Source organism: Scedosporium apiospermum (assembly GCF_000732125.1).
Source record: "Scedosporium apiospermum strain IHEM 14462 chromosome Unknown SEQ_SAPIO_0077, whole genome shotgun sequence".
Taxonomy (NCBI): domain Eukaryota; kingdom Fungi; phylum Ascomycota; class Sordariomycetes; order Microascales; family Microascaceae; genus Scedosporium; species Scedosporium apiospermum.
The window spans coordinates 682,784-710,006 of NW_015971778.1; the positions used below are offsets into that span (position 1 = coordinate 682,784).

The 27,223-nt window shown below is 51.4% G+C and overlaps 8 protein-coding genes and 3 pseudogenes across 8 annotated transcripts; 7 read left to right on the forward strand and 4 right to left on the reverse strand.

The window, feature by feature from the left end:
- Window positions 1-376: 376 nt before the first annotated feature.
- SAPIO_CDS1837 (uncharacterized protein) lies at window positions 377-1,856 on the forward strand (the record flags this gene model as incomplete). The annotated part of the gene is made up of 3 exons (XM_016785015.1): window positions 377-721; window positions 857-1,116; window positions 1,277-1,856. 3 exons carry the CDS (start codon window positions 377-379, stop codon window positions 1,854-1,856), a joined length of 1,185 nt encoding a protein of 394 aa, XP_016645312.1.
- A 509-nt stretch (window positions 1,857-2,365) lies between these two features.
- SAPIO_CDS1838 (uncharacterized protein) lies at window positions 2,366-3,387 on the reverse strand (the record flags this gene model as incomplete). The annotated part of the gene is made up of 4 exons (XM_016785016.1): window positions 2,366-2,451; window positions 2,524-2,756; window positions 2,818-2,897; window positions 3,082-3,387. The coding sequence occupies 4 exons, from the start codon at window positions 3,385-3,387 to the stop codon at window positions 2,366-2,368; spliced, it is 705 nt and encodes a 234-aa protein (XP_016645313.1).
- A 2,080-nt stretch (window positions 3,388-5,467) lies between these two features.
- Window positions 5,468-7,723, forward strand: SAPIO_CDS1839 (Dipeptidyl peptidase III; the record flags this gene model as incomplete). Its single annotated transcript, XM_016785017.1, has 6 exons — window positions 5,468-5,641; window positions 5,721-6,513; window positions 6,564-6,613; window positions 6,673-7,111; window positions 7,186-7,283; window positions 7,337-7,723. The coding sequence occupies 6 exons, from the start codon at window positions 5,468-5,470 to the stop codon at window positions 7,721-7,723; spliced, it is 1,941 nt and encodes a 646-aa protein (XP_016645314.1).
- Window positions 7,724-8,232: 509 nt separating this feature from the next.
- SAPIO_CDS1840 (uncharacterized protein) lies at window positions 8,233-8,654 on the forward strand (the record flags this gene model as incomplete). Its single annotated transcript, XM_016785018.1, has 2 exons — window positions 8,233-8,321; window positions 8,429-8,654. 2 exons carry the CDS (start codon window positions 8,233-8,235, stop codon window positions 8,652-8,654), a joined length of 315 nt encoding a protein of 104 aa, XP_016645315.1.
- Window positions 8,655-10,203: 1,549 nt separating this feature from the next.
- On the reverse strand, window positions 10,204-11,874 carry SAPIO_CDS1841 (annotated as a pseudogene; the record flags this gene model as incomplete).
- Window positions 11,875-13,618: 1,744 nt separating this feature from the next.
- On the forward strand, window positions 13,619-15,252 carry SAPIO_CDS1842 (Uncharacterized protein; the record flags this gene model as incomplete). The annotated part of the gene is made up of 2 exons (XM_016785019.1): window positions 13,619-14,034; window positions 14,106-15,252. The coding sequence occupies 2 exons, from the start codon at window positions 13,619-13,621 to the stop codon at window positions 15,250-15,252; spliced, it is 1,563 nt and encodes a 520-aa protein (XP_016645316.1).
- Window positions 15,253-15,370: 118 nt separating this feature from the next.
- On the reverse strand, window positions 15,371-18,447 carry SAPIO_CDS1843 (putative alpha/beta-glucosidase agdC; the record flags this gene model as incomplete). Its single annotated transcript, XM_016785020.1, has 4 exons — window positions 15,371-16,029; window positions 16,101-16,234; window positions 16,297-16,432; window positions 16,497-18,447. 4 exons carry the CDS (start codon window positions 18,445-18,447, stop codon window positions 15,371-15,373), a joined length of 2,880 nt encoding a protein of 959 aa, XP_016645317.1.
- Window positions 18,448-19,864: 1,417 nt separating this feature from the next.
- Window positions 19,865-21,091, reverse strand: SAPIO_CDS1844 (Uncharacterized protein; the record flags this gene model as incomplete). The annotated part of the gene is made up of 4 exons (XM_016785021.1): window positions 19,865-20,163; window positions 20,235-20,357; window positions 20,425-20,775; window positions 20,839-21,091. The coding sequence occupies 4 exons, from the start codon at window positions 21,089-21,091 to the stop codon at window positions 19,865-19,867; spliced, it is 1,026 nt and encodes a 341-aa protein (XP_016645318.1).
- A 576-nt stretch (window positions 21,092-21,667) lies between these two features.
- Window positions 21,668-22,405, forward strand: SAPIO_CDS1845 (uncharacterized protein; the record flags this gene model as incomplete). Its single annotated transcript, XM_016785022.1, has 2 exons — window positions 21,668-22,181; window positions 22,278-22,405. The coding sequence occupies 2 exons, from the start codon at window positions 21,668-21,670 to the stop codon at window positions 22,403-22,405; spliced, it is 642 nt and encodes a 213-aa protein (XP_016645319.1).
- A 514-nt stretch (window positions 22,406-22,919) lies between these two features.
- Window positions 22,920-24,962, forward strand: SAPIO_CDS1846 (annotated as a pseudogene; the record flags this gene model as incomplete).
- A 916-nt stretch (window positions 24,963-25,878) lies between these two features.
- SAPIO_CDS1847 lies at window positions 25,879-27,204 on the forward strand (annotated as a pseudogene; the record flags this gene model as incomplete).
- Window positions 27,205-27,223: the final 19 nt, after the last annotated feature.

The following is a 27,223-nucleotide window of genomic DNA, read 5'->3' on the forward strand; positions in this document are numbered from 1 at the left end:
GGTTCCAGATCCGAAGAATACAAAAGTAAATCCTGCCATCACTTCCCAAGGCGAACCATGCCTACTGATGTGTTATCGGGCATCTATTTCTTTGGGGAAAAGTGTTGAATCTTTTTAATCGAGACACTTATTCTCCCTTTTAGTAAAGCTAAGACAGAATTCCACCAACAGCTCGTTTGAGTCCAGAGTTCCAGATGAATGAAATCGACGTGGAAACTGGCCTGGAGAGCCGAGGCCGGAGAGGTTCAACTTGGTCAACAAACAACGCAGGTGAGGTAAGTCACTCTCTCCCAGCTTTATGCACGTACCATATTTCTGTTCTTGAAGGGTCGAGCTTTCGGTCCACTTCGTCTCACATCACACATAATAGGGACACATGGCACAGAGACGAAGAACGTGGCACTCTCTCAGCATCCGCGGGAGGGACTTGCGCGATACAGACGATGATACAACAAATTCTCGTGACGAGATGATTCGATCGTTATTTGGCCTGTCCGATGAGGCGATTTCAGTGTGGCCGGGTCTTTATGCCGTGTGCGACCAGATGGAGGAATCGTTTCGCGAATTGGTTGCAGGCGGCGATGCACTGGACCTCGGTGTTATCAATCGTCTGGTTCCCGGTAGTCGAGATAACTGCTGGCAGTTTTGCAGAGCTGTTATTGGGGCTGTCGGAGAGCTTCAAGAGGGTGAGGCCAGTCTGGAAAAGATCTATCAAATGCTAGTGAGACACTCTCGGCCAGGGGAAGTAGATCCCTCGGAGAAGCACCAAGTCATCACTTGTATATTCGCTTCACTCTGCTGGACATCTATGGTCTTGAGACCAATTCTTGCCCAGAGCTCTTCTAATACCACACAGCCGAACAGGCAGCTCTCCTTTTCTGCTCAGGTCGGTACGGTAGAGCGGTCGTCTCAAGGCGGAAGGAGACCTGTCGCCAAAATGTTCCGCGACTTTAGACTGCAACCTCAATCACGGGAAGCTGATGCGACATCACATTACGGTCCCGAGGACCAGAATGTTCTGTATGAGTCGAGCTTGAACTACTTTACACTGCACAAGATTGGCCACGTTCGAATCGAGTGGGTGAACACGCTCATCGACCATCTACGGTTTGATCGGTCCGCACGTATTCTTCACGTTTTCCGTTTGCCTACTTTTTGCGTCGCGAACATCATAGGTCGCGGGACATATCAACAGCTATTGAGGGAGTCAGTTGCTTTCGCCGTTTTATACCGACCAGATATGAGAATTCGTATTAACTCTTTTCTCTCCCCACAGAATCACGAAGGAATTGTTCCCTGTCCCGGGGGACGTTTTTGCTGATAGCCCACGAGACGACCCTGCAACAGTATATCGCGAGGTGCTTCTATCCTACCGTTTGCTTTTCGGCCAATCGTCCCGATCGAGGGACCTTGCCAGAGGGCTGCTGGCCGAGGCTGGGAAGAAGGGACAGGATGATCCTTTCCTGTATGCAATTTGCACGGCCAACCTGTCCCGTAGCGTTTGGCAGCGCTTCTGCAAGTTTGGCACTCGAAGCAGCAGCTTGCCGCCGAGTATATTCCCGCCGTACATTCTCGACGTTGATGGTTCCATCTTGGAATCCGACACCTATTCTGCTCGACATGACTTTCCAGTCTTTGGCAATCGGCTGCTGGTCCTTCAGCGATATAGCTTGAGGCAACAGCCAAGCCGGGTGAGGGACCTCTGGCGTGATCGGAGGAATCCTCTCCAATGGTATACCTTTTGGGCTGTTTTATGGGTGGGCGGATTGTCCCTCATACTTTCCGCTGTTCAAGTAGGTTTGGCCGCCGGTCAGCTATATTATGCCAGTCCAGAGGCCAGGCAAATCAGACAATAATAATGCATCCCAAGCCAGGCAACCAAAGAGTTTAACAGCCGAGATCTATCGAAAATATTTCATTTTAGAGCCCAAAGTACTTATCGACTTATACTTAGGGTAACATGCCCTGTGGGATTGATTGGAGTAGACTCAACCGGACCTTGCTACTTAGTGGTGATATTAATCACCTGCCAGACTACGTTTTCAACGTCAGACAGCCCTATGATAGAAGAAAAAAAACTTCATATAACTGTAATTCGGTATTATGTGAACCACTTGAGAATTCACTTCCATCCGGGCTAAACTGACACTCGTTTCTGCTACTTGCCTCACCAGGGAGGATGGTGATGCCAGCACAATCAGATCAAAGCGCACATCAATGACAAGTGTTCTGTGACTGTTCATAGGTACATGCGTAAAAACGAAGTCGAGATAAATGAAACACACGAAGAAGGGGGCGGGGGGGGGGAGTGTCAAACACACTATTGTCAAATCTCGAATGGCCGTCGCTATTTTGTCAGTCATAGTCAGTAAAACGCAACGAGCCTGACCTCGACGCTCTGCCGTGGCTCAGAGGTCGCGTTTGGGTTGGGCACCGAGCAATGAAAGCCGCCTGGTAGTTATTTCACTCGTAAGCAGGAAGAAAGGAAGCAACCGCGTCAGGCAGGGCCACCTTGACACTTACGGGCCCGCCTTCCCGTGGAATCCGCGTTTCGAAAGACAAGGAGGTCATCCGTACCCTGCTTGTCAATGTAATGCCATCTATGGGCCGGGTTGAAGTGAAGTAGAGAGTTCTCGTCGACTCGGTCGCGTCTCAAGGCGTCGTTCAGCAGGATGTCGGCTTCGGGATCGATGGTTGTCCAATCACACAATGCCAGCGGCCAGTCGTCACAAGGCCCAACCAGGGGACGCCAAACGCTGAGCTCACAGGGTTAAAAGCCAATAGGGGATGATGTTTCGACCTGGAGCATATACGAACTTCAAGATGTCAAAATCCTTGCCTTCCCAGAACTGGTTTTGCCGGGGAAAAGCGTGCTCAAGGTTCATGTAGGCGCCTCCCTGAGAACAGTCGCTGTGAGGTCTTGTTGCTGGCTGTTCATAATCAACGTAAAGTCGTGTTATCTTCGGAAAGTCCGCGTCCCGTTTACGAATCTATGAATCTGACTTCTTAGTAGGCATAACACTATAAGCAGAGAACAAAGTCAACAAGAAAATAGATGGAACAGAAATCAAATGAACAGACGGTGCAATCATAGCTCTCTATCCTTGAGTACCGCGGGAACGCCTCATGGAGGATGGCCTCGATTTCAAACCAATAGTCTTCCTGGACTTCTCGTTTTCTTGAAAATGCATCCTGGGGATCGAGGTTTGTCTTTTCCTTGAGGATGCAAAACCCATGAACGTCGAGGTCCCAGTAAGTGGGATCTTGGATAGGGTGAACGATGACTGTGCGGGCGCCTTCGATGTTGTCCACCGGGAAGTCTGTATCAAATGCCTTCTCAGTCTCGAATATGGGGCTTCGGGCGATGTAGTTCATTGTCGTCTCCATGGCTGTGAATGAAAGTGTATTTGGTGTAATCAAAAGGAGGAGAGGAGTCCTGGCTGAACATCGATTTGGGAGACTCGAGTAGGAGTGGTTAGTCGTTAAGAGGGGTAGGATATTCAGTTTAGATGGGACCACGGGGCCACCTCGCTACCTGGTACGCAGTTGAACTTTCTGGTATATGCAGACAGGCTACAGCCCGCAGCGGTGCTTCATGCTAACATGAATGTTGCATCAATCACATTACTGACAGCCGACTCACCGAATACATTTAAAATGCCTCAGGATATCACACACAGCCAGTCTCATTCCATGTTCCCACACCCACTCTTCCATGATCCTGATCGCGAGTACTTCCCCCAGACCAGTTCCTAGATTGGAACCAAAGTCGGGACCGGAAGATCCCAAAATACTACTTAATCAGCCCTCCTCCCCCTTGGTCTTCCTCATCTCCTCTGAGTCCCGCACCGCTGTCTCACACACGCCCTTCGTCCCCATACACTTACAAAAACACTGTGAAATACGAAATACAGACCTGGCCTCGTTGCTCGATAAACAACATGCCGAGCGAAGCTCAACAGCAGAACCTAAAACAGCCATGGAAAGACTGGGCTGGTAAGCTCGATGCCAACCGCAGCTCTAGTTCTGCAATCGTTTGCAATAATAAGGGGGATGATGAGGGGGATGATACTGGGCCGGGTAAGAGTACACATGGCACCGTGGCCCTGTATCCTCGCACCGATGTCAATTTGGGCCAAGAGAAAGAAAGACCAGTCCGGTAAGAGATCACTACATTCACCCGTGCTTCACATTCACTAAACAGCTACTATGCTGCAGCCCGCGTCCTTGAGAACTCAAGCTACCCCGGATCACCTCGACCTAGACACGTTGTGAGGATATTATTATTTCGGGTGCCAAAAGGCTGGCTACAAGCAAGAAGATATTGGGTTGAAGGAACACTCATTTTGTCATTCGATCAGATAGTTATCAATATTACCGAAGAAGAAGAAAAAAAATGTCGAGAGTGGTGAAAGTGAAAAAATTGCCTAGATCTATGTTAATGAGACAGCTAAGACGCAACTTTGAGGTACCCAACCCGTCCACGGTACATGGATCACGAATTACGGGGTCGTGCAGACCGGTCGCCTCTATTATCTGTAACATCATTGGTTCTCGCAGTCGTGCAGCGGGTTGTGTCATGCAGCACAGGTTGATGCATCACGCGTCTCTCACGCGTCGCGGGTGCCAGCGCCGCAGCCTGGTCTGACCATAGCACTCGGCTACTTGTTGTAAATGAGGCTCTTTTATGTGGTCACTCGACGCTCGTATTCCATGGCTCTGTTCAAAGGAGCGTACGGGTCGGTCTACGGAGTATTTCTTTCTTGGATCATTTAGTCAAATAATAGGGGTAGGATTTCGGGAGATGTACCGATTGCCCGCCATCCCTACTTCGTAAAGTCTAGAGATATACACTTGGTTGGGTCGCCCTTCCTACTCAGTTACCCTCCGCAAACGCATCAATTTGATCTCCACCCCCCAAAATTTCAAACCCCGATCCGAGACAACCAAAGCCTTTCGTGCCTCCTAAGTAGGCATCTGTTGGGCCATCGGACATTTTGTTCTCCCTCCTTCCAGAAGTATACTCCGTAGGAATGTACTTCTATCTGATCGCCAGATAGATCGCCCTCCCCCAGTCGTTTCGATGTGTAGCAAGGCTTTCCCCCCTTTCCTCCAGACTCTGTCCTTCCCTGGGTTCTATTACTTCACGGAGGTCCATTGGGAAATGCACGTGACATAAGGAATGCTCTTTATAATTTTGCTGGCTTGTCGAGTCTCAATGGAAATACTTGGCAGTAGATCTTAACTCCTACAAACCACGAACTCGCAACCCGTTACCATCCCAACCTCGCCAGGTAAACCGTCCCCCAGCCACGGTGCCAAACCTGCCATGAAGAGGGACAGCTCTCGGCCTAGAGCGGCCGTACATCAATTGGAAATTGAGGCAACTTTTCACCGCCTCTCAAGTCGGGACAAGCTCTACGCGCATCACTTATCCCGGGCGGCCTGGCATGGCAGCAGAATAATCATGCGGCAAACGTCACCCGAATCCATCTCGGTGTTTGAGCTGATTTTACAGATCCACAGATCTTGCGAAGGGCAGTGGCACTCGTTGACTGACCGTTGCGGCATTACCGAAGACGAGCTGGAGGCCTTCTTAGAATATGCTGCGTTATTCCTTTGCAACCTTGGCAACTATTACGTAGGTCTTCCTCTTACAGTTCAAGCGTTTCATACTGCCTGATTGTGACATGTCTGCTGATGCTTGTAGGCGGTGGCAGGGCGAAGGTAATCAAAAGATCGTGCCCGAACTCTCCCGAGAGAGCCTATGGAAGATTGCCGCCATTTCTGCGGCAGCTACAAATCTTCTGCCCAATACCATCGACGCGATATTCTCCACGCCACCTTATAGTCTAGGGTTTCCCGCCAACGATACCATCTCGAACTACTACCCGGGAAACGAGCGCATTACCCGGCAGGAGATTGCCCTGGTGTCTAGCGTCATGGGAAGTCACTTCCTCGAGCCAGAGAATACCAGGCTCAGAAAAATTGTTGACAACGGAAATGTTGCATATCATATCCTCCAGGCATCGGGACACGCCGACGGCGTATTCGAATTGAAACACTCTGGCGATCTAGACGGTGTCGTACGAGTGGTGCAAGGAGACCATTCCCAGGAACTCTCCAAGGTGTGCTTCGAGCTGGAGCAAGCCAGGAACTACGCAGCTAACGACCGACAAATCCAAATCCTTGGCGATTACATTAGGAGCTTTCAAACTGGGAGTCTTCAAGCGTTCCGCGAGTCCCAAAAGGCGTGGGTGGCCGACAGATCCCCAACCGTTGAAAATATGATTGGCTTTGTCGAGCCGTACCGCGATCCCTATGGGGTCCGTGCCGAATGGGAAGGCGTCGTCTGCATTTCCGATCCGGATGAGACAGTGAGACTGAGGGAGTTTGTGGAAAAGTCCTCCACCTTCATCCGCTTGCTCCCTTGGGCTGTTGATGGGGACAACGACGGCAAAGGGCCATTTGAGAAGGCTCTGTTCGAGGCCCCTGAGTTTACGAGTGTTCACGGTATGTTGGTTACGGTATCAGTGTTATTTTAGACCCCCTAACGCTAGCAGCTCTCGCATTTTGCGCGAGCGTGGTTTGGGAGGCAGCAAATCTACCCAATGTGAGTCTAGAAAAACCCTTGACTGAAATGATGCAACCGCCAGCTGACTTTCACTGCAGTACAATGACATTCGAGAGACGAGCGGCTTTAAAAATGTCGTAATTGCCAACCGTATGAGCACCAACCACAGCCCAACGAGCCCTTGCCACTATGTCGATCCCCAAGAGGTCGAGAGCTTCAGGACCTGCACCCATATTGTGAGGTTCATCACCACCGCCGTCCACGAGTTGATTGGACACGGCGCCGGAAAGCTCCTGAGCGAGAGTGCCCCTGGGCAATTCAATTTCGACAGCAATAATCCGCCGCTCAACCCTCTCACAAACGAACCGATCCGATCGTGGTACCGACCCGGTCAGACCTGGACGAGTGTGTTCCAAGACATTGCGCCCTCTGTCGAGGAATGCCGCGCGACCTTGATTTCAGAGTACCTCATGGACAACAAAGAACTTTTATCCATCTTCGGTTACGATGAAAACAGCAGCGTCACTGCGGACGATCGTCAGTAGCTCGCCCCGGCCCGCATCAGCGTCGTAACCACGGTCATATTCCAGTTTCTTACTGATCTCGTGTAGTCACTTATAACACGTATATCCAGATAGGTGTTGAAGGCCTCCAGGCACTTGAGCACTTTAATGTGAAAGACCAGACGTGGGGCGAGGCTCACAAAAGGGTAAGCCATACTATCCTCCTTTTCTTTCAATATTATTAACCTAATCATCTTAGGGCCATTTTGTCATTCTCAAACAACTCGTGACCGACGGAGGTGGCGTGCTAACTATCGAACATGACGGTAATGCCCAGAACCTTACTGTCCGCGTTGATCGCTCTAAGATTATATCGCACGGGAAACCCGCCCTTGGAAGACTCCTCTGCCGCCTGCACGTCTGGCGTTGCATCGCCGACGTGGATTCCTGCCGAGCGCTGTACGAGGATCTTTCTGCCGTCTCGGGTGTATACGAGGAGTGGAGGCGAATCGTGTGCTCAAAACCGGAGCCTCGATGGAAGTTTGTACAGGCAAACACGTTCATCAAAGATAGCGAAGTGGAGCTGAAAGTGTATGAGGAGAGCAACGTGGGAATTATCCAGTCCTGGGCAGAAAGGGATGTATAGATACGAATGATCGATGGGGTAAAGAGTCTGATGTCTCCCTCAACCACACAGACCCTGCATGCTTCGGGGGAGAGCTCAAGTTGGGCCGACGGTTCTATTGACCTAGTGGCTGCCGCATGGGGAACTCAGCGTTTCAGAGTGGTCCACATCAAACCAATTTAGCGTTGAAGACGCGGTCGTTAGCGCGTCGATAAGATCTCTATTGGCGCACCTGTCCCTGGCCAGGGACGAACGCATGAGGTGAAGAGGACGCTAGTAGCGCGTCAATAATATTCAGTGTTTTTCCGATTATAAATCACATCTTTTCGGATGCTCGCTCGATTTGGTCTCTCCCAATGGCGTGTGCCTCGGCAATCTGCAGCTCAGGTGCGGGGATCTCTGCGAGCAAGAGAGGAGTCATTTCAGCTTAACTTTCGCATCACAGCTCTTAAACCAAAGATTCACGCCAACTTTCACCTTTCCACCGAAGATTACATTCCAGGTTCAAGTATACTACCACAACCGCCACGATGACAACCACCGTTACCGTCTCGTACGAATCCGGACCCAAGTTCGATATTGACTACTATGTGACCAAGCACTTCGCGATTGTTGAGGAGTGAGTGATATGCCTTCCTTCCCTACCGTTAATTCCAATCTTCTTCCTTTTTTTTTTTTTTTTCTTTTTTTTTTTCTCGTCACTTACAGCACTCATCACGCTGGTAGGAAGTGGGGACCCCTTGGATTGTTGAGCTGGGAAGTGCTGCAATTCGACGAGGGCCAGCAGTACCAGGTACAAGCCATCTTGAGATGGAAATCTACCGAGGCTTTTGAGGCGGCTTCGGCCAACCCGGTCACCCAGGAGGTCATTGCCGATGTGGCGAACTTCACTACGGCTAAGCCTATCTTCATCAAGGGCAAGTCGGCTGGTGCGTCCAGCGCGAAGCTGTAGAGGATCAATCCAATCCTGCCGCGGTGCCAGACCGATTGGTAGTCGGAAGGATCGGACGCGTGGGTGAAATCCCAAAGGATGCTGCTGTTATCGCAGCTGGCCTCGTGTTCGACCTGTCCTGTGGATATGACACGATATAATTTTCTGCACAGTTACTCGAGGCACTGTCGATGAATGTCGAGGACTGGAAAACGGAAAGGGGACATATGGTGGAGATATACGAACACAAGAAATCCCAATAGTACAGAGTTCAAGCAATAGAATGTGCACTCTGCCTGACATCTAGGCCGATGTCGAGCTCTTCCTCCTCACTAAGAAAACATAAACACGTCCCTGATATTATTTCTGATTCCTGAGTTTTCCTTTTTATTCTGCTAACTGGGTAAAGAAGCTCTCGGAAAGGCTGGTGTTGTCTCGGAGCAGATGTGGTCGGTCAATTACCATTTATTGGCAATCGGGTATGTCAGACTCAAATGAACCAGTGACGGCTTGCCTCTATAACCTTCCAATAGCTAAAAATTCTCATCCCGTATCTATTTGATACCTCTCCTGGGCATTTTTGTCACATGAGGTTGTACAGGCGACGACCGTTAGCCAGAATATCGTAAAGGTATGTTGTCCCTCCACCCATGCCAGTGTAATATCTCGCCCGTCATCCAATTTCTACCCCCCCTTTTATTAGAGTCCCCTAAAAGGCTAAACTAGGATGTTCGAATATATTATCCCGAGTAAAATCCTGTTAAGCGACGCTCTCCAGGCCCTGGGCAGCCCGGATGCCATCGAGTATGCTAGAGACATGAAGATTGGACTCAGCCAGTTTCCCTCAAACCAAAAAATGAGAGGGGAACAAATCGACAATGGACGAGGTGAGATTGATTGTCGTCATCCCGGATGGAAACGAATCAGAAGAGATTGTTGTCAAGATCAAGCGCAGCAACTACTGGGAGGCGCGATGCAATTACAACTCGGAAAGGCACTCTCATGTCAATGTTCGTGTAGGCGATGAGAAGTTCGCCTTCTTATAACCGGAAGGAAACACTATGAGAGATCCGGCAATTGCACTAAGGCCATACTTTGACAACCTCATAGAGCAAACGGGAATGGCTGGATATGAGAAGGGCATGAGTGATGTCGAATTAGCAGCTTGCGCTAGAGAACTGGCCAAGTACAATTCCTCAATACTTCGAAATAGCTCTTACTACCACGGGAAGACTCAGAGGCTTGATGGAACAAAGGTTTATCGCCCGGACTTGGGAGGCCTGAATTGGACCAAACGATATTAACGCAATTGACTCCTGGCAACAAAACACCAGGCGATATCGTATCGTTTCTTCTCCAGTATTCCCCACTTTCCACCTCACACGATAATTCCTATTGAAAAAAAACGGAAAGTCTATTACTACGGGGTTGCGACGATCTTGGTAAATGCTAGTAGTACAAGTGGTAATGCTGCGGCGCTGTGGCTGCGCATGGCGATTGTTCACAAACGCGGGTGTTCGTCCAATATCCATGCCGCATGGGACGTGTCTACAATAATATATAAAATACCTTACCGCGAGGCCTCTTCCGAGCCCAGAAATTCCAACGTCAACTTGGGGTTGAAACGCATCTCCCTAAACTCGTTAAACCCATATTCGCCTCCAGTCAACGCGTGAATATGAAGGATAGACCTTTCCGCCAAGAACGCGTCCAAGAACTTGGCCCGGAGGATCTGCCGGATCTCCGCCCAACTTCCCTCGGCCAGGTGGACTCGGGACAAGGTCAGCTGGGCCAACCCAGGGCCAAGCGACCGACAGAACGCCTCGAGGGCGGCCTGGTCCACGGCCGCGCCGGTTATAGCGGCGTATTTCAGGAACGGCACGCCCGTAAATATGGATGGCATGAGCAGTGAGGTGACATTATACATCGTAGTATACATCTCCTCGTCCAACTCCTCGTCACCATCTATGTCGATGCGCGGCATATACTCTGAGGTGAACTGCACTTTGAATCCCTCAAGGTGGGGACTTGAAAGCACGGCAGTGAGATAGTTATCGGCGTAAAGTTTGTCGTCTGGTACGAGCGAGCTCTCCCGTACGGGGTACGACGTCCCACTGTTGAAACAAAAATGCCGGACCTGGCCGAAGGCGGCCTGTAATTCACCCCACGGAGAAGCGGTTGGATGGGCGTGATTCACGCTTGTTAGAAGCATGGGAAAGCCGCCTCTCAAGGGGAAACATTCAAGGTGGAACGAGCGCACCTGAACTCCGGCCTTAGCTAGGGCGATAGGAATCTCCCAGAGCAGTATAGGCTTTAATTCCCCGGCAGTCGGCAGTGAGTGGATGGCGCTCCACTGCAACGGGGACGACACGAACTGCTGTACCGCTTCTGGGATAGGGAGGATTGGGCGTCGGAGCCTCGGCGGCAGCGGGTTTTCCCAACCAGGAATATAATCCTTCAGGTTGAGAACATGGGCATGCGGCATTCTCGCCATCGCCGTTGCTAAGCCACTGGAAAAGGACAAGTTGGCGCTGAGAGCATCAAATTCTCGTTGATTTCGGTGATCGACATCGGAGCCATCGGTCAGGAATGTAATACTTTCGGGATATTTGTTCCTGAGCACTACCTCGACGCCGTAGACCCCCGACGCAAGGTAAGGCCTTCTGGAAATCTCGTCGAGGATCTCCAGAGACTCTTTATCCATGGTGACCCGGAGAGACGGGAAGAGAAGCGGGGAAGCTAGATTATTGAAGAGGCGACAGGTCAGCCGGGCGTTTCGGACGCACTGCCTCCTATATTGGTCGAAATAAAATGAGTACTTCATCCAGTGCTGGTGGGGCCAGAGTTTGGAGATGGGGTACTCTCTGTATCCAAGAAAGTCAAAGATGTGCTGCAGGATGTCGAGCGGGAGATCAGACACCTTTTGGGCCCTAATTTTTCCTTTTGAGAGGTAGGCTGCCCTTTCGCGGAGGGAGTCGCGTAGGGAGTCTATACGCCGGAGGATATCGCTCTCGTCCTCTATAGAAACTTCTCCCCCACCCTTCTCAGAAGTCTCACCCTCGTTTTCGATACCCCCAGACAGGCGCGCCGATTTGTTAAGCCGGGGAATAATTCCTCGCTCGAGCTCATCTATCCGGCGCAGTTCTCGATACACCTCACTAAGATCCAGGGAATCTATCGCGGGACCCAACCCTAGGCCCGCCTTCTCAATGGGAGTTGTAATACCCTGTCTGTCCGCCATTGGTATAGAGTGGGAAGTGCTTGCTCTTGGGATAGGAGGCAAGGATGATAACGAAAAAGGCGGCAAGAGAAACAGGACTGGAGATTGCTGCCATATTTTATAGAGCAGCATCAAGCCCCCAGAGAGTTCATTGATGTGTGTCCTATTCAGAGATGCAGAGCAGACAGCATTCCTACCAGGCAACGACCATATTTCCTTTGATAGCGAGACCCTTTCTATTTAGTAGGGCAAACCAGCCTACGCCATCTTGCTCTTTATTTCTTGGCAGCATCATTCCGTGCGAACGTCTTTGCCAATCCGAATCTGGATCGGTGGCTGCAAGGGCTAGCCAAAACAAGCCTTTGCCAAGCCTAGGCTTTCCACGGTTGGTTTTCCCATTGCGGCGTCGATTAACTGATCTATTTTCCGATTCGTCGTTCGTAGTATGTTTCGCCTAAAATCTCCTAACCGACTGACTGTCCATGTTTTCCTCCGAATATTAACTCAACTTCGGAGAATTGGGGGCTGATCAGGTCTTGTCGCCGGCGTATATTTTAAAGTCGCCTAGACTGGCTCTATGACTGGGATTTACCACTTGCCTTTTACTGAGGAGTATCAATACATTCCTTGGTCATGCTTCGCATACCAATGCAATAAGTATAAAGGGGATTGCCCTGGCTTCGCTCCAGCTGCAGAGGGGTGGTTACTCTCTTTCATGTAAACTACTTCCCGAGCACATCTTTTGTATTCCAAACTTCCAATCCCTGTCCTTGGGATTTCCTCACTCCATCGGACTTGACCGCAGGCATGCATATCTGCACGTCGGCGGCGTCCCCGATCCCCGATCCCCCAAACCGTCCAAGGAAAGGATTTTCCCCACACGCCCAAACGACAGGCTCTTGGGTCTCTCCAGAGCCAGGACTGCCCGAGGGCTTTCAGCTGCTGTCGATGTGTTAATATAAGCGTACGCAGCTCCGCGGATATAATGACCCCTAGGAATTTTGTACGTACATCCGCTTTGATTTCACCCCGAGCCGATCCTGATTAGATTTCAGTGAAGTGTGTAAGATTTAGCCACTCCGCATGTCAAAAAGTGAGCGAGCAGGCCACTCTGTAGTGGAAGGAGTCCATAATTTGGAGCTAAATCTGTTCTAGCAAAGCCTACTGTCGAATTGGGAATCAGAGGAAGAGCAAGGTCCACGAGTAAGTTCGGTTTAAAGTCTTTTTCCCCCTAGGGTGCTCTCTATTTCGAAACAAACAATTCCCGTCCTTGCCTCACCCGGAAGCACCGCTGCCTCTCCTTTCCATTCGAATGTTCTCAACGTGACATCGTTAGATTCCTTATTATCCACTTTGCGTGGGCCCGAATAGTGGGATCCCGCCCACGCGAGTCTGACATTCTGACAGTCTTTTATATGTAACACGCGACTGCGGTGCCGATCTTCCGTTCTAACATTGCATCTCCTGCGCACGACATTGAATTGCACAACTTTGAGTTTGCATGGCGCAATAGCCTTTCTCGTTTACTACGGATTACTGATATGTGATGCTCTCCATTTAGGGAATTTTGTCACGATGCATGTATTCCTATAATATTGTATAACAACACGGCTCTCCTCACGGCACCTATTCCGGATTGTCTAATCGACGCAGCTCCGATTACGCTACTAACTATTCTTACCTATCAATATTTTCGTTGTCACACCTTACTTTTAATGTGTGTTACCTTCTTGACATTGTTACTGTTAGTTTCTTAGTTTGCAACATGGCGATAGGGGTCTTTAGCGAGGAGAAGGCTGTCAAGGCCGATGTCGCCGATGGCCTGTCACCAGAAGACCCGGAATCCCAAACCACGCCGGACTCGTGGGAAGTACGGAAGATGGCTCGCATTGGCAAACCCATCATTAAAGCTGTTTCCCATGCCGATGGAGGTGCCGTCACCGGAGACACCGCCTCCGACGCAAGCGTGTGGATCGGCAAGCAAATAGAGCTAGAGGCTGACAATGCCATCCGCTACCGAACATGCGGCTGGACAAAGACGGCTGCGCTCCTCTTCTCCGAGTACATCTGCTTGGCCATCATGTCCTTCCCATACTCCTACGCCACTCTTGGTCTCGTCCCAGGCTTGATCCTGACGGTCGTGGTCGCCGGTCTGGTGTTATACACTTCCTTGATCGTCTGGTAAGTCCAGTCAACCGGTTCTCACTCGCGCATTGAACAGAACACAGACACTCATAAACCGTCACATGTAGGGAGTTTTGCATGCGCCACCCAGAAGTCAAAGATGTCTGTGACATTGGCCAGTTACTCTTCTGGAACAAGAAATGGGCCTGGTACTTCACGGCAGTCATGTTCTTGTTGAACAACACTTTCATCCAGGGCTTCCACTGCCTCACCGGAGCCAAGTATCTTAACACCATGACAAACGGCCACAGCGCCGTATGTACTGTCGGCTTCAGCGCCATCACTGCCGTGGTATCCTGGGTATGCTCGCTACCCCGGACCTTTGGCACTTTAGCTCTCATCGCCACCTTCTCTGCCTTGTTCACTTTCGTGTCCGTCATGCTGGCGACCATCTTCGCTGCCGTCGAAGATCATCCGGGCGCTGGCTGGCCTTCTCTGGGCGACCCCACCGTCTTCTACACGAGGCCACCACCGGGCACGACGTTCGTCATGGGTCTCAACGCCTTTATGAACATCAGCTACACCTTCATCGGCCAGATCGTCCTCCCCTCATTTATCGCCGAGATGAAAGAGCCCAAGGATTTCCCCAAGGCTCTTTGGGCTATCACCATCGCCGAGGTTATCGTCTTTTCCCTGGTCGGTTCCATCATCTATGCCTACACTGGTACCAATTATAACACGGCCCCAGCCTTTGGCTCTCTGGGTAACATCACGTATCTCAAGGTCAGCTTTAGCTTCATGATTCCCACCATCATCTTCCTCGGCGTCTTGTACGCGTCCGTATCCGCCCGCTTCATCTTTTTCCGCCTCTTCGCCGGCACCCGCCGCATGGGCGAAAACACCGTCGTCGGATGGTCCGCTTGGGCGGGCATCTTAGGCGTGACCTGGATCCTGGCCTTCATCATCTCCGAAGTCATCCCCTTCTTCGCCGATCTGCTAGCCCTCATGAGCTCGCTCTTCGACAGCTTCTTCGGCTTTATTTTCTGGGGAGTCGCTTACCTACGCATGCGCCGCGCTACGTATGGCGCCAGGTTCTGGGAGGCTCGTGGGTTCCGCTGCTGGCTCGGCTTGGTCTTTAACATTATCTTGATTCTTATTAGTATCTTCTTCTTGACTGTTGGCACGTACGCTTCCGTCGACAGCATCGTCCAGGGGTACAAAGGTGCAGGATTTGGGGGCCCATTTAGTTGTGGGAACAATGGCCTACTTGGGTAAATAAACAGGAGGCAGCTACTGACTCGCCAACTGAAAAATCTTTCTCATCAAATGCCTTTCATATACGTGGGGAGTCGGGTTTGGCAACGACTCCCATAATTATGACCCTTGTCCTAACTTATGCTATGGCTATTTCGTAGCTCCCGGTCAATGGCACATCGACGTGCAGCACTAACTTCCTATTCTCAGCATCGTAGTCCGCATCCTCAACCCCATTTGGCTCATGCTCCACACCGAGGATAGTGATCGCCTCAATGTTTACACTAGCGTCGAAGTCAAACGAGCCAGTCATAGAGAACCTTCCGTCCGCATACTTAAAGTCAATCTCTGACACGGCATCCTGCACGACCGACTCGCCGTCATCGAGGTACAGAGAACCCTCTGCAGAACCATCCAGGCCAGGCGCGACAACGATGTTGAAACCCTTCCTACGCAATGCGGTGGTGGTGTTGGCGCTTTCGACTCGCTGAGGGTAAATGATGCCGCCCTTGTAATGAAGGGTGATCTCCGTTACATCGACATCAGCGGACACGTATTCGCCGTGTCCGCGGACCGGCTTGCCCGTGCCCCATTCGTAGAAAATGTCGTCGGGGAGGTAGAAATTGACCGTCGTGCCGTCGTCTTCTGTGACAGGGCTCACGAGGATTCCATCGCCGTAAAAGAACTGCAGGTCGATAGGGTACGTATTCGGGTCACTCGGATAGTTGAAGAAGAGAGGGTTGAGCGTCGGGGTTCCAGTCTGATTCTGCTTGTAGAGGGCGGTGTAGATGTAATCAACTGCGATTTATTGTCAGAAGGGAAACCATTTTCTCGTCTTAGGGAGGGCTATGCTCGCATTGAGAACTTACGGAGGGTGTATCGGATGGAGATTGCCTTTCGTGCGGCTTCGGCTACCTTTGGCCAGCGGTAGAACTCTTGCGGATTTGCGGAGATCTCGGCGTGGTTGCGGAAGAAGGTGTAGAAAGAACCAAGCGATGCCCACCTGCAGCCATTATTAGTTGTAGCCCAAACTGCTAGAAGGAAAACTATTCAGTCTCTCCTTACCTAGCACAGAGAGTCTCGGTTGCGTTACCACCGAATCCGCAGACATCCGGACCCACGACTGGGATCTGATACAAAGATGCGAACTGCAGGATCTGGCTGATGGAGCGGCGGTACCAACTCCACCCGGAGATGTTATCTGATATGCTGTTAGTTCCTACTGTTGCTGTTTCTAGTATGCAGGTTTCTAGACAGATCCTTACCTCCAAGCCAGTGCGAGACATCTTTCCCAGAGCCGGCAAACGTGCTCCTGGTTATGACCAAAGCGCGATCATCCGGACGCCTAGCGCGCATGGCATTATGAGAATGAGTGGACATCATAGCACCGTAAAGGTTGTGCGTGTCATACTGAACGTATCCGCCGCTCTGCACAACATCCGTGTCGGCTGTACTATCGGCCAGCGTGGGTCCTGCGCCGTTCTGGATCATGTATGGTGGTCGAATGAGCTCGCGGTTTGGCAGACCCTTGCACTCGTTAGGTCCACAGCCAGAACCGGTTTTCTTGCCGTGCTGCCACCCCTTACCAGGGCGTCCACGACCACCTTGCCCCCACTCACGCCTGCCAGAACGCCAGCGGCCCGCACCTCTGTTAGACTTGGAGCGGGACGAGCTGCGACGGGGCTTGGCTACAACGTCTCGACGCTCAATATCCGCAGTGTTTGTGGAAGCAAAGTTCGGCTGGAGGCTGTCAGGGAAGCCAGGGATGGGAGCGTCCGGGCCATCTCTGACCGGCGGTGGCTTCGGCGGGTCACCGTCCACCTCGGCGAAGTGCTCCGGGGTTGTGTTATTGCCAGGGTAGGGGCGGTTGTAAAAGTTTGCAGGCTCGTTCATGTCGATCCACAATCCGTCAATGTCTGGACCATTCGTTCCGTCGAAGAATGCCAGGAACTGCTCATTCCAATATTTCTGAGACTCGGGGTGGAACCAATCCGGGAAGTAGCTCGGACCGGCCCAAACCACAACTTGGTATAAAGAGCCATTGGTTTCCTTCATGAAGATATCGTGCTCCAGGCCTGCGTCAAGCGCCGGGTTCGACTCCTTGTAATACACGGCAGGATCGACCATGACGATGTAGTGCTGATCCCTCGCGTGAATGGTGTCCACGAGATCTTTGTACAGATGGGCCGGAAACCTCTCCGGGTCGATTGTGAAAGTGCGCCGACGGTCCATGTAATCGATATCCGTCCATATCGTTTCTAGAGGGATGTTGTTGACTGAGTAGTTGGCAGTAACAGCGGCAACTTGGTAGACATCGCGGTATCCGTATTTGCATTGATGGAAACCGAGCCCCCAATAGGGCACCATGAGCGGGAACTGGGTGATTTCACCGTACTGCATGGCAACCTCCCGTGGAGAGGGGCCAGCAACAAAGTAGAAATCTAGAACACCACCGAGGATGTTATATTCGAGGTACTGCTGACCATCCTTGTTGTCGACGAAGATGTCCATGCCGTTGGAATTGAGCAGGAACACTCCATGGGTACCGGTATTCCTGTGGTCAAAGTAGACTGGGTGGGCACCGTATAGATTTTCACCTTCAGGCGTCGAGTAAGCATCCCGAGTATAAATGGTCCTCGTGTAGTTGGTCGAATTCAACATAAACGGGTCGTTATGTTCTCCGAGCCCATAAAGATGAGGGTTCTGCGGAAGGTGCGTCTTTAGGTAGACGTATTGGCTTTCGAATACTAGCTTGTTGCCGGTGGTATCGAAGAGCACTTCGCCGGTGTCAGTCCTGGATACCGTGAACGAGAAAGGGTCGGCATTAAAGTTGAACTTGAGCTTGGAGTCCTTTGGAGAACACCACTGGCCGAAACCAGGGCGCGGGAAGACGTCGTCTGGAACCTGGTAAACAGTGTTATTCGTATCCAGGATCTTGACGTGCAGTCGATCGTCGGTCTGATATTCGACCTCCAGGTTCAAGTCTGGGAGGTCAGTCCCAAAGACATTGCATGCCTGCCCAGCGAGAGACAGGTGAGCATTAAAACCAGACCGAGTCTTCCAGGACTTCGTAACCTTGTATCCCGGGCATTTGGAGAGGTCCTTTTCGTACAGGTCATTGCCGGAATCATCCAGGGGGTCGACACCTTCTTTGCTCTGTGCAAAGACAGAGCCGCTGAGGGCTATAGCCGACGTGAGCAGCTTTTGAAGGCGCATTTTTAATGGATGCTTGGGGAAGCCCGGAGAGAGAGGCTTGACTGCTCGATTCTAAATAGCACAGGTCAGGCGCCGTTCATAGTCTTATATAACTTGCAGTATCCCTCGATGGGATCGGAAGTTGTCGTCGAATTTTCTCATTTGCCCCTCACGTTCGTCGGCTTCAGCATCAAGGTGGTTGTCGTCGCATCAAACTCGAATGGGGCCCCGAGTGGGAATTAGAAAGCATTTCGCAATGGTACGGCCGAGAAAAGAACCGGGCATGCTGTCTCGCACGATACCACACCCGTAGACAAAGTTGTGCCGATTCACAAGGATATTTCCCAATGATCTTCGCAATCCCCGGACTAAAATGCGGAGTATGCATATGCGGGGTTCCGTTTAATCCGTATTTATTCCTCGTTCCCGGCTAACAATCAAGGCTCCCAGCAATAAGACTCATATAAAGGGCCGGATACAACTAGACTAATTGCCATGTTTGCAGCGTGGTTGAAGTCGGGCCGTAGGAACATTGTGTGATGTCACGCCTTTCACGTTGCCTCGGTGCGGCATAGCTCACTGTTATAGGATCGTTGGCTTGGTCAAGTTCGGGGAATTGTTCGGAGGCTCTGTCTATGTTGCATGGCTTTCTCGGCTCTCCCTAACCTAGAAGAGGAAGGTAACTTCTTCCGCCGCTACTCTTTTGTAGTTACCCCATTAGCCGCCCCAGTCCTTTACCCATCCATCATTTCCAGTATTACTATTCGCGTCAACGGAGGGGTTGATATGGAAAAAAAACATCGGATCATTCAGATGGGATGGCGGAATTATTTCCAGTGGAGCAGCGGAAGAGATCTTACTCCCTTCTTCGGGGGGAATATCCTCCATCTCACCGCTTAATATTAACCTATTGGTGATGTCCGAGGATAAATAGACGACGTGTGCCCCAATCAGATAATGTTAAACTTCGGTCAGAGAAGAGTAGTAATATATGCTTAAGACGGCGTGCGGAACCGGAATGGATGCGACAGGAGCTGAAAACATCTGGTGGATTACTCTAGTAGTGCCAGAACTTAGAAGCTCCTCCCACCGATAACTGTAGACGGCGGTTTTAATGTCTATTAAGAGGATTCAGGATGATGCATCTTGGGCACGCTCGATAGCGATGAGGTTGGGTCATCAATGCCGTCTTAGCAACTATTAATTATGCGTTTAAATTTGTCTTGACGGTGCTGGACCATGTCCCACCCATCAATATAAAGGAAAACAATCACAGCCAACTGTACCTTCCTGGTGTAGAAATCTAACCAATCCGCAGGAGTGTGTAGGCTTGACACTAGCGAGGCGAGCTTTGCCATCTTTTGTAATAGAAGAAAAAGAAGTAAATACATTGATGCTCGGGGCCAGGACTAGGCAACCTACCTTATCGCTCGAGCTATCAATTCAGATCTTCAGTGTTCAACCTAACACACTCTTCCAAGCTCGTCCAACGGGGCTGTCCCAAATCCTTCAACCATCCCTTGGCCGCGCCAGCGAGAACGATCTCACTGCTGTCAAGCTCTGCATCGGGAATATCAGCGCCAAACATTCTCCCAGGGTACAGTTCCCGGAGGATTCGCTGCACGCCCCTCCAGGTGTAGGGCGCGGCGTATGCGAAAATGCGCTTCTCACGGATATCCGGGTGCGTGAGCGCTGCGACGTGCAAGCGGGCATTATCTTGGACATCCACGAAGAAATCTAATGTGAAGGGATTAGTACAAAAAGTGAACTTAGGAGAGCTGCAAGGGATGGAATAGAGTGGCACATACACTGTGGTGCGCCGCTGACAGTGTCAGTGTCGCCATTGAAAAGGGCTTGGACGAGAGCTGATGTGGATGGGTGGCCTTGAGCAACCGGATCCAGGCTCTTTCCGAAATTCGCGGCCGGGAGAACTGCCCGATGTCTAGTGAGCATATATGCAGTACCCAAACTAAAGTGGCGCACCACTAAATGACTCACCTGCGCTGAGGACGAATCCGGGCTTCTTCTCGCCGTACCACTTCCACGCCTCCTGCTCGCATTGTGCCTTGCTCGCAGCGTACACGGGAAACCCACGGCTTGGTTCATAGGGCGGAGGGGCCCATGCGGCTGCGATGGCTTCTTCGTTCCAGGTATTGCCGTCGATCTTACGAGCTGTTCCGGGATTCGCTGCCGCTGCACAAGAAGACGTAAGAACCACCCGCCTCACGTCAGCATTCTCTGAGGCGGCCTTTAGCAATTCAATGGTTCCAGCGACTGCAGGCGTGATGACTTTATGCGGATCCGCGCCCATGGATGTGTCGGCTGCCGCGTGAATGACGCCCGAGACTCCTACGGGGGAAAGATGAGTTATCAGAGATTAACCGTACCATGCCATCAGGCAGAATATCTTACCTTGGAGTGCGGAGTCGAAAACCCCCGGCTTTGCAAAGTCGGCGATGGTAACGATTTCGAACCTTCCTTCGCCATATTTCTTGTTGAATAGGGAAGTCATCCACGATACTCCGTCCGCATTTCGCGTAGTTCCTCGTACACAATACCCTGCGGCCAGGAGCTGGTCAGCAATGTGGCTGGCGATGAAGCCGCTGACTCCTGTGAGTAGGACGACCGAGCCGGGTGCCAATGCAGATTCGTAATTGGGAGCCATCGTGATTAGAAATTCTTGTTTAGTTTGCTAGATAGAATTTGTTGGACAGTATTGTTTCGAGTCCTGGTCGTTGAGCGGTTCGAATGAGGCATCTTATATCCAAGAAATGTCTCAAATGATGTTTTGCTCCATCCATCCACCAGCCTTGATATCCAGTGCAAACGCCGAACGACTCCTTTTGATTTATCATCTTGCTCTCAAAGTGGCCAATTATTCCCCAGAGGACGAGATGATTGACCCGGGCTCACTCGCAATCCACGGCTCATCATAATGGACGACCCCCATCTAATCTCGTTCGCCGCTTAATTAATTTGTGAGCTTGCTGGCAATATGACCAATGGCATGGTTACTGGCCCTGCAAAGTCGTTCCCAAGTTAGAAACAGAAGATGCAGGAACAGATCGTGCCCGGACTTGATGATTGTCCATTTTACGCCCTTTTAGTGACGCGTAAAGCCATTGGTCACTTTAAAAGCATGCGGCCAGGCAGCAAACCCCACAGGACCGCAGACATTGCCAATTTCGCCCATCAGACCTAGCAACAAGTAGTCCCCAAAACTTCCCGATCACTTGTGATCATGGCACGTCATCGCCGTTTCGCTACCGAAAACGACCGCTGGAACGCCCTCCAGAAGCGGGAACCGGGAGCTGCCCTAGCTTTCATATACGGCGTCACGACCACACGCATCTTCTGCCGACCAACATGTCCCGCTCGACTCGCTCGGCGTGCCAATGTCGTCTTCTTCGATACGGTTTCCGATGCCCTATCAGCAGGATTCCGGGCGTGCAAACGGTGCAAGCCGGAGGAGGTTTTCCGAAGGGCACATGAAGAGGCGGTAAAGAGGGCGTGTGAGGCGTTGCGTGCTGCTAATGGGAAGACAATAACATTAGAAACTCTGGCGGGGGAGGCCGGGTTGTCGTCGCGGTATTTTCATGGCGTGTTTAAGAAGATTGTTGGTGTTACGCCGAGAGAATACGCGGCGCAGCTAAGGATAGAGAAAGAGCACAATCAAGGCGAAGACGAACGGACAGGCGAATCAAATTACCAGAGCCAGACACTGCTCGGCGAGAACGCAGAATTCGAGGTACTGGGTAAGTTGAATACTCTAGAATTCCATCTATAATTTGGGGTTGGCAAGCAGTTTTTTAATGATGCAAATTACTCAGATGACTCTAATTTTATTGAAGCCCCGGAAACCAGAATTATGGAACAGCTACGCTTTGATTGGAGTCAACTGACCCCTTCGGCTGAACCTGAGTTGCTTATCGACATGGACTACGAGGCGATGATGTCGAACCTTGATGTTTATAGCTGATGCACTTGGCCGTTTCTCCTAAGTGCATCTATTAAATGTCAGGCTGTTGATAATTCATTGTTATGGCTCCATACAGTGAGACGATGCCATGAAGAATGTTCAGATGAAAGTACAACATCGAGGTTACAGAAGCTCAAGGGGGGAGCGAGCCGTTTTCTTTCTAACCTCAGTTACTTGAGCCTTCGGTAGCAGCAGTCCGCTTGTTTTCGAATACTATGTATTACTCATCTGTCTTGTCTCCCCAGCCAATAAGTCCACTCTCTTTGCGATCTGTTCATTCTCAATGATTGATCAATCATCTTCGAAGCCTGCGTTGCGTCAGCTGAACGCCAAGCCATTGCCTCCTGCAGCACAGCCTCATCGGCTGTAGGACGACTGGACGACAAGAAAATGAACGGACAGCCCCGCTCTGCGTGAGAAAAACCAAGATCGTCTCGGCTCGAGCAGTATCGCGAGCGGCATGGCGAGCATGACAAAAGCAGTAACAGAAACAGGCGTTAATGGCTCTTTCGCGATGCCTCTCTTTCCATATCCAGAACTTCCCACGACAGATGGTCTTCGGCTTCTCACTCTAGAACCGGCCAACAAGTTTTTCGACGACCTTGAGGGAACTCTCGAGTCGATCTCTTTCTCGTCGAAACCGCGATACATCGCGCTTTCCTACACCTGGGCTGATCCATATACTCCCGATACGGAAGGCCGAAGTGCTAATTGGCAGGAACGCTCTGTGATCCGCTTAAACGGGCACGGGTTGCAAATTGGGCTAAATGCGGCTAACGCCCTACGTTTCCTTCGTTCGACAAAGGCTCGAGTCCCATTATGGATCGACGCGATCTGTATCGACCAAAACTCCATCACGGAGCGGAATCAACAAGTCGCATTAATGGCCTTTATCTACTCGCGCGCGGCGGCTGTCATCTCCTGGCTTGGCATGCCAAGCATCGACCCCAACACGACCCCGCCTGACATCGACATTATGCACGAATGGAAAAGCGGTAACACGCAGAACATCGGACCTGAGTTCGCCAGAGCGGTGACAAACCCGCCCAAGCGCGGCGGGCCAGCCAAACCTTTTAGTTGGGAATGGATCAACCAAAGGTCCATCAAATCACGACACCACAGGAGGCTCATCTCGACGAACTCGTACTGGAATCGTCTATGGATCGTCCAGGAAGTTTGCCTGCCGCGCCACCTGGCCTTCATGTGCGGCGGAGCCATCTGGACGGAGTCGGTTATATGGGAAGCCGCTAAGGAAATGGAGTCTCTGAGCCCGGATGTCGTCGCTGAATCATCCCTGCCGGAAATCCGGCGTCTTCGGTTTGCGAGGGAAGGAAAGTTTGGCGACAGGATGCGCCTGGAGGCGCTCGTTGAGCAATTTGCCGACTGTGGGTGTCAAGAGATACGGGATCGCGTGTTTGGACTAGTCGGCCTCGCTAACAATGTGAACGTTTTTGCTCGAGCCGCCGAGTCGGCGGAACCACCACGATTGGATGACTCGTCCATGCCTCAGCAACATTCACACTTTCAACTAGGCTTCATCGAGATCGATTATGAGCGCTCGTTTTACGACATCTGGAATGATCTCGTGCGCTTCATGTCCACGAGCAGTACCACTCCGTTAGGAACAGAAGCAGCGCAGGAAGAGCAAGAGAACGAGCGTTGTCAGAGAGTTGTCCGATATTCAGGCGTAGTCCAGCGGGCGCTTGAGGGCAATGTCGAGCATGAATTGAAATTCGCAAGGCCATTTCCGGGGTTGAGCGACACCCCATTCATTATGGCCATGGGCTATGTAGCAGGTGCGATTCTGGCGTTTGGCCCTCATTACTCTCAGTATGTTGGTTCCTACCAAGCGCAGAGGGAATGGGCGCATTCCCTACGCCAGCACTATTCATCCTCCAGGGATCTCGAGACACTCCGCCGTATGCAAGATTCCTATGAAGTCGACATCCTCTATTATTCCGCCGAGGATTTGGACCGTATTTCCGCGCTGAACAGTTCGAAATCCTCTGTGTGGTCTATTCTAGAGGGGCCAGAGCCGGTGTCCTTGGGTGACGAGCCCCAGGATCCAGACCCGGGAGAATTGCAGCGACCCCCAGCGGCCGCCGATCCTATCCTGTTCCTAGGCACCGATCAGTGCATGGGCCTTGCCCCTTCCATCGCGAAACTGGGCGACCTCGTCGTTCGCTTCTACAACTGCAATGCAGCCATCCTTATCCGGCCTTCCCCGACAGCAAAGAAACCCGCAAACGAGATGTGGGAATTCTCCAAACGGCACGCCATACCTCCGGGCCCAGAGTTCTTAAGCTTCCAATCTGGGTACTACCGAATCGCAGGGCGGGTTGACGTCGCCGAGCCGTACAATAGAGAGGAAGATCGGGGAGATCGTCGCGCCATGAGCCTTATGCGCAACGTGGAAAGATCCTTACCCTCTTTCCCAGAGGAAGACCCCGCGGCATTGTGGGAATGGAGCAGGGGTGTTTATGTCCGTCTAGATTTCCAGACGCTGCAGCAGATCTCGGCCGGCATCGAGATCTATGGCGGAGTTGCTGAAGTCTAAATCAAGTCACATTCCTATTCATGTATGCAGCCGTCGTGCCCCTTTAGGATGGATGCGTATCGAATGGGCTTAAGAATGTGTCATTCGACAAGCGTCACGATGAAGATGAAGTGTCATGTCGTGTCGTGTCCTTTTCCTCGTATTTCGCGTTCGCATTTCTTCTTGGTCACCGACTGGCGTAATCGCTCTCTAGGCTTTTTTGTCCCTTTTTTTCTGTGCCGAATTGGGCGATATTTTTGCACCTCATAATTAATGGTAGAAGAATAAAAAGGTAAGATAGAATCCGCCGCAGGGCAATGTGACCCGCATAACGGTAATAATACCAACCTTCTTCCCTTTTTTTCTTCTCTGTTTGTCTCTTTTTGCTCAAGATTCTGTGACGAACTCCTGCTCAACATCTATGAAAGCATGCCAAAATCACATGACATTTGGCGGAGGTGAGTTGACGTGTTCTTGAATTCAAGTGAGCCCGGATTCCCCGGCTCCCTCGGGTGGCAAGAACAGCGGCCGCCCAGACAGCGGACAATGCGGACCCCGAGCGAAAGGTTGCATCCACCAAGCCTTGGCATTGTCCGAGGTCCACGTTTCCGTCTCCGTAGGGAGGGACTGGATTCACAGTCTGCCACGTGGTTAAACTTTAAACCGGCTGCCGAGCATATTAAGGGGGGAGGATATAACCTACGGCGCTCCGGCTCCGCGGCCATTGACAAGATTCAGATATTCAGGCTAACCAGAGAGAGCACCACATCCGCAGTTTAATAAAGCAACTGTGTCGATATCCTAACCTCATAACTAATTTCCGGGACCATGGCGGTCGCAACCCAGGCCAATGGCAAGAGCAATGGCTCTGTACGAAAGGCAGAAAAGAAGCCTAAAATCATCCGTCGACTTGGCTCGATGTAAGTTCACTCCCAGCATGACCGGTGTGAGCCCCAAAGCTCACCACGAACTTATTGATAGGGAATTATTCCAAGCAGCCATCCACTCCATGTCTTTCTATTCAGCAACAGTCATCTCCTGCCGATACATAACCCCGCCCGAGTTGACAGACTCTCCAGACTATGACTATGACGTCGAGAAAGCTGTAGAGCTCGCCGTGGCGAAGACCGTGCTTGACAACCCGCTTCTGCAGGTCGGGCTTTATGGAGATAGCACCAAGAACCCAGGTTACGTCGCGCTAAAACAACTGGATCTCGCCCGCCACATCGAGTGGACGAAGCCTCTTTCCGAGGATTACGACGACGTTTACAATGCTACCCTGCAAGTACAGATGGACAAGCGTTTTACGAACATCGCGAGCCAACCTGGATGGAGGATATCGGTTCTCCAAAACCAAGCTGGAAACTTCCTTGACATTATGTTTTCCTGGCACCACAGCTTCACAGATGGAATGGGCGCCAAGATCTTCCACGGCCAGCTGTTGCGAAACCTCTGCGCTCTGGACACTGTGGACAAGGATTCAATACCCCTAAAGGACCACATCCTCACCCTTCCGAAGACCTGGGATAAAGAGTCGTTCCCGCCCAAGCAGGGAGATCTAGGCCGCTACAAAGCCAGCTTGGACTACGTCGCTAAAATCTTGTGGCACGAGGTCATCGCCCCCTCAACCAAGGACTCCGCCTATCTGGCATCCTGGGCCCCCGTTTCGGCAACACCCTTCGCTACGAACTTCCGCCGCATCTGCCTCGATGATGAAACGTTACAGCGGCTCGTTGTTGCGTCACGCGAGAATAAAACCACGTTGACTGGACTCTTCCACGGGATCACTCTCGCGTGTCTCTCCAGCCAACTGACCGAGAAAGAGGCGCGGGGTTTCACTTCCGTCACGGCACGGAATATGAGACCTTCTACCCCCGCCAGCGCAAAGTGGGATCCGAGTAAATTGATTAGCAACATTGTGTCCATTGTCGACCATCAGTTCAACCGCGACGTCGTTGCACAAATCCGAAAGTCAGACGACGCCGGCGTAGAGAAGTTGATCTGGTCCGTTTCGGCTACAGTCAAGGGCGAAATCCGCAAGGCCGTAGATCTAGGTTTGAAAAACAACAACATTGGAGTCATGGGAGTTGTAGGCGACTGGCAAGACTACCACAGAAGCCTGGTCAAGAAGCCCAGGAATTACGCGTGGCTCGTCACCAATCTCGGTGTTATCGACGGATCACCAGCCTCGAGCGGTGAGGAGGGCAAGAGCTGGAATAATGGGAGCACTTCTCGTTCCCATCTCATCAACGACGTATACTGACAACTTTAAACCTCGTAAA